This window comes from Selaginella moellendorffii, unplaced genomic scaffold (genome assembly GCF_000143415.4).
Source record: "Selaginella moellendorffii unplaced genomic scaffold, v1.0 SELMOscaffold_52, whole genome shotgun sequence".
Taxonomy (NCBI): Eukaryota; Viridiplantae; Streptophyta; class Lycopodiopsida; order Selaginellales; family Selaginellaceae; genus Selaginella; species Selaginella moellendorffii.
In genome coordinates, this window is record NW_003314313.1 from 1 (window position 1) to 15,208 (window position 15,208).

At 45.5% G+C, this 15,208-nt stretch overlaps 4 protein-coding genes across 4 annotated transcripts; all 4 read left to right on the forward strand.

Annotated features, from left to right (window-relative positions):
* The first annotated feature begins 619 nt into the window (after positions 1 to 619).
* LOC9635942 lies at positions 620 to 1,804 on the forward strand. The gene is made up of 3 exons (XM_024687220.1): positions 620 to 765; positions 833 to 1,335; positions 1,401 to 1,804. Exons 1-3 carry the CDS (start codon positions 630 to 632, stop codon positions 1,626 to 1,628), a joined length of 867 nt encoding a protein of 288 aa, XP_024542988.1. The 5' UTR covers positions 620 to 629; the 3' UTR covers positions 1,629 to 1,804.
* A 3,949-nt stretch (positions 1,805 to 5,753) lies between these two features.
* On the forward strand, positions 5,754 to 7,820 carry LOC9634874 (pectinesterase). Its single transcript, XM_024687208.1, has 3 exons — positions 5,754 to 6,893; positions 7,052 to 7,516; positions 7,562 to 7,820. The coding sequence occupies exons 1-3, from the start codon at positions 5,819 to 5,821 to the stop codon at positions 7,756 to 7,758; spliced, it is 1,737 nt and encodes a 578-aa protein (XP_024542976.1). The 5' UTR covers positions 5,754 to 5,818; the 3' UTR covers positions 7,759 to 7,820.
* An 864-nt stretch (positions 7,821 to 8,684) lies between these two features.
* Positions 8,685 to 11,374, forward strand: LOC9634875. Its single transcript, XM_024687272.1, has 11 exons — positions 8,685 to 9,076; positions 9,128 to 9,260; positions 9,309 to 9,425; positions 9,494 to 9,799; positions 9,860 to 9,910; positions 9,983 to 10,323; positions 10,377 to 10,476; positions 10,532 to 10,591; positions 10,659 to 10,751; positions 10,815 to 10,946; positions 11,050 to 11,374. The coding sequence occupies exons 1-11, from the start codon at positions 8,964 to 8,966 to the stop codon at positions 11,347 to 11,349; spliced, it is 1,746 nt and encodes a 581-aa protein (XP_024543040.1). The 5' UTR covers positions 8,685 to 8,963; the 3' UTR covers positions 11,350 to 11,374.
* A 1,916-nt stretch (positions 11,375 to 13,290) lies between these two features.
* LOC112350608 (pentatricopeptide repeat-containing protein At4g02750-like) lies at positions 13,291 to 15,147 on the forward strand. The gene is made up of 2 exons (XM_024687079.1): positions 13,291 to 13,338; positions 13,846 to 15,147. The coding sequence occupies exons 1-2, from the start codon at positions 13,291 to 13,293 to the stop codon at positions 15,145 to 15,147; spliced, it is 1,350 nt and encodes a 449-aa protein (XP_024542847.1).
* Positions 15,148 to 15,208: the final 61 nt, after the last annotated feature.

Here is a 15,208-nt window from a genome sequence, read left to right on the forward strand (position 1 = left end):
CCTCGAAGCTGAAGGTCCAAGATCGTGTCTGTGAGGCCGTCTCGGGAGAAGCCATGGACGCCGCCGCCTTGAAGTTGAAGGAACTCAGGCACGAGGTGAAAATCGTCTTAGAAGCGATACGACAGGAGCGAGGGCACAAGGAGCCGATCAAGCCGATCAAGCCGGAACAAGAGAAGGAGGACGAAGAGGAGAATCAAGAGAAGAAAGCGGAGCAGCTGAAGGAAGAGAAGAAAGCCGAGCAGGTGAACGAGGAGGAGAAAGAAGCCGATCAGATGAAGCCGATGAAGCTGGAAGAAGAGGAGGAAAAGGAAGCCGAGAAGCAGCTGAAGGAGGAGGAGCAAGAGAAGAAAGCTGAGCAGCTGAGCGAGGAGGAGCAGGAGAAAGAAGCCCATGAGACGAAGGAACTCAGGCGCGAGGTGAAACAGGAGCAAGGTCACAAGGAGCAGCCGCAGCTGGAACGAGAGGAGAAGAATCAGCCGAATCAGCCGATCAAGCCGATCAAGCCGATGAAGCAAGAGCAGGAACAGGAGGAGGAGCAGCGGATGAAGCCGATGAAGCAGCAGCTGGAACAAGAGGAGGAGCAGATGATCAAGCCGATGAAGCAGCAGCTGGAACAAGAGGAGGAGCAGATGATCAAGCCGATCAAGCAGCCTCTGGAACGGGAAGACGATCAAGAGAAGATGAAGCAGCAGGAGAATGACAAACCCAAGCAGGAGGAGCAGCGACCCAAGCCAATTCTACTGCCAGCCGGGGGTCGTCGTCCAGGTATGGTTCCTTTTGCTTCTCGCATTCTTCTTCTACTGTGACTCACGATGGCCTTCTGGACTTGCAGGTTCCAGGCCGAAGATGGTTCGCTTCTCTTCCTCAGCGGAGGACATTCTTCCCGACGGCACCCGACGGCGGAGTGAAACCCATCTTAGCGATGGCCGAGGGGGCTATGTTGAGTTCGCGTATCTCGAAGCTTTCCACAAGGCAAACCGGTGGCTAAACCAGAGGGGAAAAACCGAGAAGAAGATCCGCAGCTTGGAAGAGGAAAAGCGCGAGGAAACAGAAGAGGAGAAGCACGAGGAAAAGTCTTGGAGTGTTAGCGCGCTCCGGATTCTGATCAGACTCACCGAGCAGCTTTACGAGGAGCTCAACGGCAAATCCAGCGACCGAGAGAGGATCAAGCGAGCGCGGAAGATGATGAGGCTCCAGAAAATGCTGGATAGGATCCCGAGTGAGAGGAAACCGTGGAAGAAGCTTCAGTCCGGCGAGGTGGTCTTCGTGAAGGAGGCAAAAGAACTATATGATCGTGCGGGGAGAGATTTTGTTGCCGAATTCAAGAGGAGACAGGTAAGTTTGATATACCTTCCAGATTCCAGATGGCCGTTTGCTAATAACTTCCGTGTTTGTTGTAGAGAGCTGAAGTGAACGATGAGTGTTTGTTTTGTCGGAACCATGATGGCGAGAAGATGATCGGCCGGGCTGGAGCGAACTCTAAGACGACTAGACCCTGGGTTTACCTGAGAAGAGAACACGAGCAAACTGTTCTAAGCACGTCGAAGAAACGAGAAATGAAGTTGGCTCCGAGCTCGAGAAGTTGGCTGCAAGGATTGGTCAACTGGAGGCCAGTGCTCGGACTCTAGCATCGGAGAAGCCAACTCTCAAGAGTCAAATCCAGAAGTTGGATCTCCAAGCAAGTTGAGCAGCACAGGAGGAGGCCACTAAAGCTATAGACCAGTTAAGTCGAGAGAAGATCGACCTTCTCGAAGACTCGACTCCAAAGATTTGCAACTGTCCAAGACGTGAAAGCAGTGCGTGACAACCGTGTCTCAGGGCTCCAGGCGGAGAAGTCCATCACACTTCAGGCGTCTAAACAGGCCAGCGACCAGCCTCCACACTCTTCTAAGTCAAGAGAAGATCAATGGATCAAGTTTGACTACACTCTACAGTGTCTGGAGCAAGGAGGGATCTATCTTATCAGCTTTCCAGTCGACGGAGATGAGACAGGAGATACTGCTGCGGTATAATGTTCACAGCTTGAAGGAATAGTAGCAAGGGAACGACTGCAACGAGATGGTGATAGCGAGAATATGATATAGCTGAAGCTGCTCGTGATGGTGGGGGTATTCGGATTCACAGAGAGGGCTGCAGAGACTATAAGACAGACTACACTCGACGTTCTCTGTCATCTGGTAGAGCTCTCTAGTTGACGGAGACTTTGAAAACGGGTCAGGGCTGTCCAGGAATGCTCGTACAGCTGCTTGGATGAAAGTATCAGCAAAGAACTCAGTGTCAGATTGCTTCAAGGGAAATCAAATCCAAAAGTTGGAGCGGGAAAACTCGGAGCTGTATCCAAGGAAGTCGAGAACCACAGTAGCAGGTCACTAAAGCGTCAAGTCTGAGCTAGAGACCAGTCTCCACACTCTAAGTCGAGAGAAGATCAACGACTGGAATTGAAAGTTTCGGAGTTGTTCCAGATGGTGGCCGAGATGGAGAGTCGAAACCGGTGGTTGACGAGGCTCCAGGCGGAGCAGTCGTCTGGAAGTGCAGCAGAGTCCATCACACTTCGGGCGTCTAAACAGGCCAGAGACCCGCCTCCACACTCTTCTAAGTCAAGAGAAGATCAATGGATCAAATTGGGCTACACTCTACAGTGTCTGGAGCAAGGAGGGATCTATCTTATCGGCTTTCCAGTGGACGGAGATGATTCAGGAGCGCCTGCTGCGGTAAGGCTGTCCATGATAGTAGCGAGGAACGACGTAAACCAGTGCCAGATGGCTGCAAGATGGCGAGACGACAATATAGCTGAAGCTGCTCGCGACTGGGGTTTCGGATGGCTGCGGAGACTATAAGACAGACTACGCTAAACGTTCTCTGTCATCTGGTGGAATGAGGTAGTGTTCGGACAGGAGCCCCAGGGCTGACGGAGTCGAACCCACTTCACGAGGTGGAGCTCTCGGTGAGGAACACGTCGAGAAGAGGATGCCGGAGTTTGGAAGCGCAAAGGCGAGGCTGGAGAAGCAAGTAACTGGCAGCTGATGGAGAGGATCACGGGGCTCGAGGCGCTCGAGGAGAGAGAGACGTGCCGGCTGCAAAGCATTGAGGAAACTGAACGAAGCATTGACGAAGGATGAAGGCTGAGGCGGAAGACAAGCCGAGGGATCAGAGAGCACAGTTGGACAGGTTGGTTGCCATGGAGCACCGAGCTCTAGAGGTTTGACGGATCAAATGGACGCTACATGCGACAAGAGCAAGCCACTCCTCAAGCTCTGTTTTTGCGTGCTCCTACTCGAGCTTCTGAGCACGATCAAGCCCTGAAGTGGCAGAAGCATTTGTCAGAGACGTCGAAGAAACGAGAATTGGAAGATCGAGTAGTCGGCTGCAAGGATTGGTCACGTCGGGGCCAGTACTCGAACTCTAGCATTGGAGAAGCCAGCTCTCGTGAGTCAAATCCAGAACAGAGCTCCAAGTGTATTGAAATCTCCAGCAACACAGGAAAGCAGTAGCAGACCTCCAAAGCGCCAGAAACCAGCCTCCACACTCTTCTAAGTCAACAGAAGATCAACCTTTTCGAGGAGATATCCTCCCTCGACTCCAAAGTTTCGGAGCTGTACAAGACGGTGGCCCAGATGAAGCAGCTCAAGCAGTCCAAAGTGACGGTGGACGACCGTGTTTCGGAGCAGTCGGCCAGCCGGGCTCTGGAAGTGGAGCAGAGTCCATCAAATTTCGTCGTGAGACATGCGAGATGAAGCAAAAGATGAGATGCTGATATGGATCAAGACAAAGCTCTCTAGTTGACGGAATCAACGCTGTCCAGGATCGCTCTTACAGGTGCTTGGATGATAGTATATCAGCCAGGAACGATTACTCAAGAAGATGATGATGGCGAGATGATCTCGAACTCGAAGAAGCTGCTTGTGGCGGTGGAGCCAGAGCTTCGGATTCTCAAAGACTGAAAAGTGGCTGATGTTCGCCTCTGACATGCGGAGACTACAGGAGCTGGAGCGAACTCTAAGACGAAGCAACAGTCATAAAGACAAAAGATCGGACGAGTTTCATGGAACGTGGAAGCTGGTGCAAAGATTACCTGGCGATTCAGAGGTTCAATGGCCACCTTTACAATCGAGCAATCTGGACCGAGGGTACGTAGAGTCATTATCTTTTTCCTCTTCCATTTATTTCATCCGTGTTGTTAAACAGGAGAAGCAGACTATAAGCGACACACACTTTGTGGATGGTAGCTCCATTCATATTAGCAACAAATTCTACGGTATTTTTTTGTTTTTCTGCTGTGGTAATAAATCTTCTGAGCTCCTACTTAGTCCAGATCGTAGGAGGCCGTCTCTTCGAGACTAAATAAATAAAACATCTCAGAGACTACGCAAGCAGCTGCTTATTCTGGCCAACTTGTGAGTAAATAACCTTGAGAGATTATGTTTATTTTCTATTTGGAAAATAGTCTGACTGCCAACTGGCCGCCAGAAGAATATGTAAATGAGGGTGGAGCAGGACTTGAAGCAGCGAAAGATAAAACCAGCGTCAGAGATCATAAGAATCGAGCAAGTGGGAATGGAAAATCATAAGTTGATTTTAAACTTGGAGACAAAGAGAGCAGGCTGAAACAGCTAAGATCGAGCAGCAAAGATTGAGCAGCTTAAAGACTAAAAATTTCTTAAACCAAGCAGGGGCAGCAGCTTGAGTTTTAAGTTCGCCCAGTGGAGCAGGGGCAGCAGCTTCAAAAAGCAAAGAGGAAGCAGCTAAAGAGCAGTGACAAGTTTGATCGAGCACAGCAGCAGAATAGTCCAGAATCGTGATAGTTTTTTTTCATATCATTTTCTTTGATTTAGCTGTGAAAACGATGATTTAATGTTGAAATCTATAATGTTTCATCTATACAAAAAATTTAACATCTTCGAAAGGTCCGAGATCCGACTTTGATCCTAGAAACAAGAAACAATGATATCTAGAGCACGCTAGAAAAACTCGTGCTTGGGATCTTCTTGTACGTTCGCAAGGATTCCTGGTAAGTTTGTCCTCGTAACTTGATTAGAAAATGGATCTTACGTAGTTTGCTCCAGAGGCCATCACATAGCTCGTTAGTTGCTAGCGAGAGCTCCCAGTGGATTGAAGATCGTTCATTTGGTTGGATCGGTTCAAATTTACATGCTAAGCAACTCCACCTGTGAAATAAAAGAACAAAACATGAAAAAACAATGATATTAATAGTGGTTCTAATCGGGAAGCAGTAGTCTGAGTAAAAGCAAAATCACATAAGACTAGAAGAATTCCAAAAATGACAATACGTGCCTTCGAAGACGGGCATGTTGATAAAGGACGCTTTGCCTTAAATCTCCTGCTGCCTCTCCCGGTGCGGGGGCGTACGCAATGGACTGTGGGCGGAGTGGTAGCGATGGTGATAGCTGTGTCCCTGCTCGAAACAAACCTCAACCGAGAGAGAAACGAAATGCTAGAGACGATCAGACCTGCTATAGTCGCCAGCTACGTCACCAACACCGAATTCATCCCGAGAAGCTGGATTGACCAATATTCGTAGTATAAGCTTATATTATCCAACGGTACAATGAATATTCCTGAAGTCAAGCAAAGATTGCGTTCATCAAACTGTATAGTTTGCCTACTTTCTTTTGCTTGTCACCGTTTTACTTGGCTTGGAATGCAGTAAAGAAATATGGTTGTAGTTAAGCTTTGCTATAAAGCTTGAGAGAAGTTCCAATCCCAGCTTCGTTGATGCTCGAGAGCTCGCTCGGGCATCGATCATTCACTTCCCTGCACTCAATTTCGTCGTGGGTTCTCCAAATCTTTGATCGAAGAAATGGCCACTGTGGGTTCTTCTCCTCGTCATGATCAAGAAGAATCTGGGAAGGAAGGTAAAGATCACGTCATTGGCAATGCCATGATCGTCGAAAGCAATCGAGTGGATCACCAAAATCCTGTCAATGATCGTCGGTGCTCGAGGTTCCTCCGTCGCCCAGCGGTAGTACTCGCGATTTCTTTGCTATTCGTCCTCATTGTTTCCCTCTCAATCTCCCTCCCACTGGTCCTCCTCAAGAAAAAAAGGGGCGAGGAGTTCACCGTAAGCAACGCTTGCAAGTCGACGAGGTTCCCAGACGTGTGTCTCTCCTCCCTGGCCAGATCCCAGATCGCCAAGTCCGGGCCTAGAGAACTCCTCGAGGAAACGACCAGGGCTGCGATTCAGGGCGTGGAGGAGATGCTCAATCTCACGGCCCAATTCATGAGCGATGACCACCACCACCACAGCGTCAGGGCCAAGGCCGCGTTTGACGATTGCTCCGAGCTCCTGGGAAGCGCCATCGCCGAGCTCCAGGCCTCCCTGGAGGAATTCGTGCAGGGGAGATACGAGTCCGAGATTGCTGACATCCAGACGTGGATGAGCGCGGCGTTGACCTTCCACGACACATGCATGGACGAGCTGGACGAGGTCAGCGGCGACCCAGAGGTCAAACGCCTCCGGGCCGCCGGTCAACGGGTCCAGAAGCTGATTAGCAACGCGCTGGCGCTGGTCAACCCCATGGTCGCGGCGTGGCGGGCATCCCTGGCTGCGAGAGGTCAGCGCGGGTCAGCGCCGCCAGCGCTGGTCGCCGCTGGCCGGGGCCTGGTCAACGGCGCTCACGTCGTGGACGCGGTGGTGGCGCAGGACGGGTCGGGGCAGTTTGGGCGGATCCAGGATGCGATCAACGCCGCCCCACGGATGAGCGCGCGGAGGTACGTGATCCACATCAAGGCCGGAGTCTACCGGGAGTACGTGACTGTGAGGAGTTTCCACACGAATTTGATGTTCGTGGGCGACGGCCAGGGGAGAACAATCATCACGGGGAACAAGAATGTGATGCAACCCGGGATCACTACCAGAACGTCGGCCACAGTCGGTAAGAGAAAGTTCCATTCCAGTTGGAGTTTGCCTGATCTTATGGTTGGTTTCCTGGTCTTGGCAATCAATCCTTTGATCTTATAGTTTCGTTTCTTGGGTCCTTCCGGAGTCTATCTAGACTTTGATATTGACTAAAGAGCTTTTTCTCTTGTGTAGTTATCGAGGGGAAGAACTTCATGGCTCGAGAGCTGACCATCGAGAACACGTCTGGTCCTCAAGCCCAGCAGGCAGTGGCACTCCGGGTTGGGGCCGATCAAGCGGCATTCTACCGCTGCTCCATCCACGGCAACCAGGACACGCTCCTTGCCCACGTCTTTCGCCAGTTTTACCGCGAGTGCACCGTCACCGGCACCGTTGACTTTGTGTTTGGCAATGCTGCCGCCGTCTTCCAGAACTGCAGCTTCGAGTCAAAGGTACCGGTCCACGGTCAACAGACGGTGGTCAGCGCTCAGGGCCGGTCAGACCCCGCCCAAAACACAGGCTTCTCGTTTCATATGTGCCGGGTTGGCGGTGCGTTTCCGGTGTATCTGGGCCGTCCATGGAAGGAGTTTGCGCGGGTCGTGTGGCTGAGATCTCAGATGGAGGCCATGGTGCAGCCACGTGGATGGCTGAGTTGGGAAGGTAAATCAATTGAATCTATATTCATATCAATTTTCTCTTTTTCAGGAGGATCCTTTGGTCTACAGACATCATATTTTGCTGAGTATAAGAATTGGGGACCTGGATCCAGCATGAGAGATCGAGTGAAATGGGTTAAAGTTCTCAATGGGCCTCGCCTTGCCCGGAAGTTCACTCCAAGTAGCTTCATAGCTGCACAATCTTGGTTGCCAAAGACCAGCTTTATCTTTGACTCAAAGCTCTAAAGAATAATTGCTTAATCATGTTATGCTATATTTCTTTATAAAATCTTTGAGCAGTTAACTTTTTTTTTGCCCTGAAGGGCACTTTTTTTCTAATTATCCATATATTTATTTCCCATATTGTGCAAAATTGGAACTTGGTTGCTATGATACTAAATTATCATAAAATATTAAATTGAAAAAGAACTTAAGAAAGTGAAAGTAAATATTATAATAGAAATAACAACTGAAAATTTTACTTAGATTAGATTATATTTTAATTAAGAAATGTATCTTCTAGTTACATACACAACAAAAAGGCATTCTTAAAGCACAACAAGTTTACAATCAAGGTTTTTTTACATTTTCATTAGTTGATATTAATCTTTTATTATATGCATCTAAAAAACATTGAAGTGAGAATTATTTTAAATTTTTATACAAACCAGTTACAATAAAAGTAATAAAATTTTATAATTTAAAAATAATCCATATATCTCTTTAGCTTTCATAAGCATGAAATTACAAACTTTATAATTAAAATTTAGGGTTTAATTAATTTTTGTTTACCATCACTGTGTTTAATTAAAAAATGAATCTTTGCATATATATAGTTTAATTTGTATATATAGGTTGCACCAGGATTCGAACTCGGCTCTTGGATTCAAAGTCCAATGTCGTAACCAGTAGACTATGGGACCATTTCTGATAATTAACTAATAGTTAGGTTTGTAGCCCTAAGAAGTTTGAAATTTGAAAAGATAGCGCGGCTTTCGAGGGCGGGCAGGCATTTACTGCGACTGCGCCCTGCAAGCACGGTAATTACGTAGCTACGTTGAAAAGGACGCGTAGGGATTCCTATTTTTTACTGACTCTTGTGTTTTTTACCACTAAGATCCCTGGCCTGACTAGACTGACCCTTCACACCTTGTTTGCTGGGTCTTTGTCTTTCCCTCCATAGCTGGCTTTGAATGAAAGCTTATAGATTGAAACGATCCATCGTCCCTCCAAACGCTTTGATCAAAGAAAACTATGGCTCGCGCATGGGGATTCTCTGCCGCTGTCTCTCTTTCCGCAAAGATTGTCGAGAGAGACTGCTCGATCTTGGCGTTTGGCCATCGCCCGGTGAGGAGAGATTTAAAGAGGAAGTGAAAGGGTTTTCATTTTTTTGTTTCTGTAAGATTTTTGTCTTGTTGGAGTGAATGGATTGAGATAAGAGCTCCAGAGTTATGATGCTCACGCCTTGTTTCTTGGAGGAGGAATACGCCCTCTCCATTCCAAGCTCGTTTGATTCCTCTCCATTTGGGAGGACGCTCAAATCTAGGCATGAAAGATCGAAGAGGTAAGAATGTTTTCGTTTTGGGTTTTCTCATGGTCGAGTGGTTTCGTCCAGCGCTCCCTCGAACGAGCGTTCTTTCGATGGGTCGGAGGATGGATCCTTCTGGGACGTGTATACTCCAACTGATCATCGCAATTGGAGGTGTCTCGATTGGAGGACGAAGCATCGTCTGGCTCTGGAACGGGATGTAAGTATCTAGTTCTTCCTCTAGTTCTCAAAAATGTTCTCACTCCAGGTTTGCTTGCTCCAAATCCGGCTACAAGAGGAGCAAGCCACACGGGCATCGTTGGAAAAAGCTCTCGTCAATGCTTCCAGCTGCCTCTCGCCCGATTGTAAAACCATCGCTACAAAGGTTTGCTCCAAACGAACTTAGATTGCCAGAAAACCAATCTTCCATTTTGTTTTATTTTTGGCTTCAAGGCGAGAGACCTCATCGCTGAGACAGCACTGATCGAGCACGAAGTCGCCCATCTGGAAAAACGAGTTCTTTGGCTCTACCGGAAGATCCTTATCGAAAACGTTCCCAACAAAGCCACCGATCATCTTCCGGAAAACCCAGACACCCCGAGCAAGGTGATCAAATTCGTAGTTCGTAAGAAACAGCAGGATGATCACCACCACCACTCGCGAAAATCTCCCTTGTCTCAAGATCCAATCTTCAAGTCGAGTTTCAGGGACAGATTGTCGAGCTCGCTCTTATCATCGACTTCTCCAGTCAGTAGCAAGGTAACAATAAAATGTGTTTTTGTTTCTTCTAACTCTTCTCTTGTCTTGTTCTTCGTCTAGGCATCTCCGTTGCATCATCTACTCGGAGCAATCCAGCCAAGGGCCCGAAAGGTATGATTATTTTGTTTGTCTCTTTGGATTTTGTATGATACTTAAGTAAGTTCTAAACGTTTTTTGCTGTAGAAACTCTCTGAGATGCCAGAAACACCCCCGAGCTTGACGCTGGAGAGGTTTTCCAGTGGTTTTGTTGGAAGCCCCAGCGAGCTGTCGGCAGCGCTCGTTCGTGGCATGGCTGGGATCTTTGGCAAGCTCGCAGATGTGCCTCAAAGCTCGCCTTCTCCACTCTTTTCCTCCTGGTCGAGTTCGTCCAGCCCCCGGAACCTTGGAGGCCTCTTGAGCAATCCATTCCAGCTCTCCAAGCAGCTGGGAGACTGTGGAGCGTACAGGTTTGTCGTGGAGGTTCCTTGGATCTCGATCGACAAGCAGCAGCTCGGCTACGTAGCACAGCCTCTTCAAGAATTCAAGTAAGCTATCAAATTCTCAGCTGTTTCTTTTATATGCTTATGTGGAATTCTAGGACGATGGTCAAACAGCTCTCCAAGGTGGATGTAGCATCCATGGATTGCAACGAAAAGCTAGCGTTTTGGATCAACATCTATAATGCGCTTGTGATGCATGTAAGATTGAGTGTCTATGGTGTTATATTTGTATGAATGTGGAACTTCCTCTCAGGCACATTTGGCTTATGGAATCCCAACCAGCAAATCTAAGCGAGAATCACTTCTACACAAGGTCTGTGAAACATGATGAGAGTTCTTCACATATGGTTAGTGATGGAATACTTTGATCTTTAGTGCAGGCAGCCTATAAGGTTGGCAGTGTTTCTGTGACTGCCTACACTATAGCACAGTTTGTTCTCGCTTGGCGATCAGATTCTCAAAACTCTCGAGAGGTCTATCCATTTAATCAAATGAAACTCTCCACTCGATCCAATCTTTGTGTGATGATCATGCAGTGGCTGCAAGCTTTGATATCTCCCCTAGCGCGGCCCAAACCGAGGATCAAACGTACGTTTACGTACAGCCTTCCACATCCGGAGCCCCTCGTATGTTTTGCACTTTGCTCCGGAGCTCGTTCTGATCCATCGGTAAGGTCAATTGTTTATAATTGTTGTCCCACCATACATGTTATGTCAATGTTTATTATTGTTATTGTTAAATCGCTAATATTGTTCTTTTTGTTTTACACAGTTGCGAGTTTACACAGCAATCCATGTCAGAGCCCAGCTCCAGATTGCGAAGTTGGAGTTTTTACAAGCAAGTGTTGGTGTTGGAGCCAAGAATACACTACTCCTGCCGAGAATCCTCCACGACTTTCTTAGCGAGATTGGCGTTAGCAGCAGGGGACTGCTGCAGTGGCTGTGTCACAATCTCCCCGAGCAACACTCCCTCAGTCTCAAGGCTTGTGTCAAGCATTTGGCGTTTGAATGGCTGCCTTATAACTCAAGCTTTAGATACATGTTTGTACGGGACTTGCTAGATTTTGGATGATAATATAATGTTATTTCCGTCTAAATGCATAAAAGTACATGGAAAACCATAACAACATATTATTTCTTGCCAATGTGTTCCACAATCTTTACCATGATTAGCAGTTCTTATAGAGCATCTTTTAGAATTATAAAACATATAATATTAAATTACAGTCTAAATGTAAATATAAATGTGATTTTCAATTTAGAGAAGTTAAAAAACTTCTTGAGTGCAAATATTGATTTGACATATTAAAATAGCTGCACCTTTAATTTCATTTGTACTTATACAAATTCACATTTGCTCTTTTTCACATAAAATTTTGTTATCACATAGTACTAAGAAAACCTTATGCAAATGCATTTTATGCTCTTCCTGCTAATGGCAAACAAATTGTGATTGCAATCTTTGGGGGGTAAAAAGGTGTACTTGGGATAGGTGGCTTAGCAAAAGAATGTATTAGCTTACAAGATATATGAATTTAATCCTTGAATTCATATATATGACTCAATAAAATAATATTTTGGATGCATCTTTTTTTTCAAAGCACATATATATTGGTCTGTATGGCCATACATACCAATATATAAATTCTTAATTCTCATCAGTTTATTTACTATATCAATATCTTTTTCTTCATCTTTGAAGTTTAACATAATGCATAACAAAATATAACCAGATTAGAAGTGTAGCTAAACAATATATTATAAATACTACTCACCAAAAGACTCCTAGACATGAGCCTCCACACATTGGCTGTTGTCTGTTGCCAGCTGTGCCAATTTGGTAAGGGCTTATGATGCATTGGGCATGCATTTGCAAGCTTCACTTGGCATGAAGTGTTTATGCATGTGGTAGGCCCCTAATTGTATCTGCATATGTGTAAATAAAAAATGCACCATATGTAATCAAATATTCATTACCATATCAATTTAATGAAAATAGGATTTTTCTTCATAGTATCCTAGGATGTTTAGATAAAACTTTATTTGATGCTATATAAAGCTAAATTACAAGTATTTTAAAGATTAAGAGATGTGTTTACATATCAATTTGGTTTTGGAGTACAATAATATTTTGGAAATTTTCATTTTTTGAGTATAACACTATATTTCCATATAAAAATAGTTTTTGATTTGGAAAAATTAAAAAACTTATTATGCTGATTAGCCACACCTTTGAGTTCACTAGCAAGTAATTTATGATAAGTTTTGGGACTCCAAAAAGGGGAGGTGTATCTAGTGTGTGCAATCTGACAAAAAAATGTATTAACTTGCAAGATATATAAATTTAAAACAGATTGCACTCCTACTTGGGCCCAAGAAACACAATTGTTTATATATATATATCTCTGTGTGTGTGTGTGTGACTCTCATTATCACAAAGCTCCCTATGTGATGGATGGTGAAAAGCTTGACAGTACAGATCAAATGCATATTGGCATGTATGCCCATGTATGAATTCTTATTCCAATGTCAAAGTTATTTACTATGTCAACATCTTCTTCTTCATCTTTTTAAGTTTAGCAAGAATGGCAAAAATGTGTGGTGAGATTCAATTGGATTGAAAGTGTACCTAAATCATGCATCATAGACATTCACTGCCAAAAGAGTGCTGGCCATGAGCTTCCACACATTGGCTATCGTCCATTGCCAACTTTGCCAATCTAGCAATGCACTTGATTAGGGCTTCTGATGCACTGAGCACACACTTGTGATCTTATGTAATTACATGCACCTGGGCATCAATCTAGAGTCTAGCTGATCTCTACTTCAGAACAAGAAAAAATTGTGAATACCATATATATTACAGCATAGCACTCAAGCTCTTTGCAAAGGATGAAGGTTTGATCTAGGGGAGTAAAATTTTACAGTAGCAGCAAGTGCTAGATGAGATTGTAGCATAGTATGGTACATCAAATAAATTGGAGCTTACAATCTTGCTGTCAAAAAAGAGGAGATGATAGAGCTGTACACGTCATTGCAAGTGGCATACCCCTTGCATATGGTATGTCCTATGCAAATATTATAATGCACACAAACACATTTTGATTTGTATAATAGCAATTAAAATGCAATTGAATATATTTGCATGTGTAAACACCCAATTAACACCTACTAAATTAAAAAATAACATATTAACTTGATTAAAGAATATTCAGTTCTACATGTAATCCTCACAGGTGAACATTGAGCCAAAGAATTTCTACCAGATTTCGAGATCAAGTGCCAATCCTTAGTCATAGATGCCATGCTCATGATTACACTGCAGCTGAGTCAGACGCAAAACAAGGGTGACAATACTTCTCACCACAACTAAATGAGGATCACATTGAGGTTCCAACCCAAGATGCCACAGGAGGGGTGGCAGGCAGATCAGGGGACAGAAGGCTTGGTGCCAGAAGACCTAGAGGAGTTCAGCGAAGGAATGGCTCATGACATCTTATTATCTTGGTGGCCACCACAAGACATTGTAAACAGCTAATGAATGAATACCTTTAATGCTATTGTTCAGTTGCTAAAATCCTGCCGAGACATTTCAGAAGGCAAGCGTCTCCACAACCAAATCACCCGCCAATTGCCTCACGATCGCTACTTGGGCAATCTCTTGATCCAAATGTATGGCAAGTGCGCGGATCCCACTTCTGCGCTGTTTGTCTTCCAATGCATCCAACATCGAAATCTCTTCTCCTGGAGCCTTTTGATCACTGCGCTTGCGCAGAACGGATCAATTCTGGAATGCAAATTTCTGCTCGAGAAAATGCCACAAAGAGATCTTGTGGTTCTGAACACCGTCGCAGTTGCATATGCCCAAACTGGGTATTTTGATTTGTGTAAGAACCTGTTTGACAGTATGCCACAGCGAGATCTTATCGCATGGACGGCTCTTTTCCGCGCCTATTCTTTACGAGGTTATCTCGAATCCGCTGAGTATATCTATCTCAAGGTTCCAAGCTATGACGTCATGTTTTCCAACGCTATGCTTGTAGCATATGCCCACTTTGGGGATATTGATATGGCAAGGGGTATTTTTGAGGGAATGTTGTATAGAGACTCGGCATCTTGGAACGTTATTATAGAGGGTTTGGGTCACAAAAGAAGATTCCTAGAAGTGAAGTCAATGTTTGATCAAATGCCTTTTAAATCTATTGTGTCATATAACTCATTGATTTCTCTATATGCGCGGAATGGGGATTTGCTTCAATCAAAGATTTTTTTTAAGAGAATGCCACAATGGGATGTTGTCTCTTGGACGGCCCTTGCGAGTGGTTTTGCCGTTCATGGAGATATCAAAGACGCGGACGAGATCTTTCAATCCATGCCCGAGAAAAATGTGGTGAGTTGGAATTCTCTTGTGACTGCTCTTCACAGGCGGGGGAATCTGGAGCAAGCCGAGACCACGTTTGAATCCATGGTCGAGAAGACAATCTCATCGTGGAACTCGATGATCACAGGCTACGCTTCCAACGGCGAGCTCGAGGAAGCCACGAAAATTTTCCATTCGATGCCCAGGAGAAACGCCATCTCTTGGAACTCACTCTTAGCAGCCTGTGCAAGGGATACTAAATGCTCGAGCGATGAAGCTGAAAAACTTTTCCACGGAATGCCAGGAAGAACGATGGTTTCCTTCAACACCATGATAGCCGTGTTCTCGCAAAATGGAAATCTCGATCTGGCGAGGAAAGCCTTTGATGATGTTCCGAGAGAAGAACCTCATCTCCTGGACAGTTCTCAGCGCTGGATTTGCCCAGCACGGCCGAGCAGAGAAAGCCATGATTCTCTTCAAACAAATGGACCTCGAAGGCTTAGAACCTGATGAGATTTGTTTCCTCACCGTTTTTCTTGCATGCAGCCATGCAGGAAAGCTGAGCGAGAGC

Coding starts and splice junctions, on each gene's coding strand:
- LOC9634874 (XM_024687208.1), top strand. CDS start 5,819: ATGGCCACTGTGGGTTCTTCTCCTCGTCATGATCAAGAAGAATCTGGG. Junction 6,894..7,051: donor CAGAACGTCGGCCACAGTCG/GTAAGAGAAAGT, acceptor TCTCTTGTGTAG/TTATCGAGGGGAAGAACTTC. Junction 7,517..7,561: donor TGGATGGCTGAGTTGGGAAG/GTAAATCAATTG, acceptor TCTCTTTTTCAG/GAGGATCCTTTGGTCTACAG.
- LOC9635942 (XM_024687220.1), top strand. CDS start 630: ATGATCAAGCCGATCAAGCAGCCTCTGGAACGGGAAGACGATCAAGAG. Junction 766..832: donor AGCCGGGGGTCGTCGTCCAG/GTATGGTTCCTT, acceptor CTGGACTTGCAG/GTTCCAGGCCGAAGATGGTT. Junction 1,336..1,400: donor CCGAATTCAAGAGGAGACAG/GTAAGTTTGATA, acceptor TGTTTGTTGTAG/AGAGCTGAAGTGAACGATGA.
- LOC9634875 (XM_024687272.1), top strand. CDS start 8,964: ATGATGCTCACGCCTTGTTTCTTGGAGGAGGAATACGCCCTCTCCATT. Junction 9,800..9,859: donor CTTCTCCAGTCAGTAGCAAG/GTAACAATAAAA, acceptor TTCTTCGTCTAG/GCATCTCCGTTGCATCATCT. Junction 10,752..10,814: donor ATTCTCAAAACTCTCGAGAG/GTCTATCCATTT, acceptor ATGATCATGCAG/TGGCTGCAAGCTTTGATATC.
- LOC112350608 (XM_024687079.1), top strand. CDS start 13,291: ATGATAGAGCTGTACACGTCATTGCAAGTGGCATACCCCTTGCATATG. Junction 13,339..13,845: donor TGGCATACCCCTTGCATATG/GTATGTCCTATG, acceptor GCTATTGTTCAG/TTGCTAAAATCCTGCCGAGA.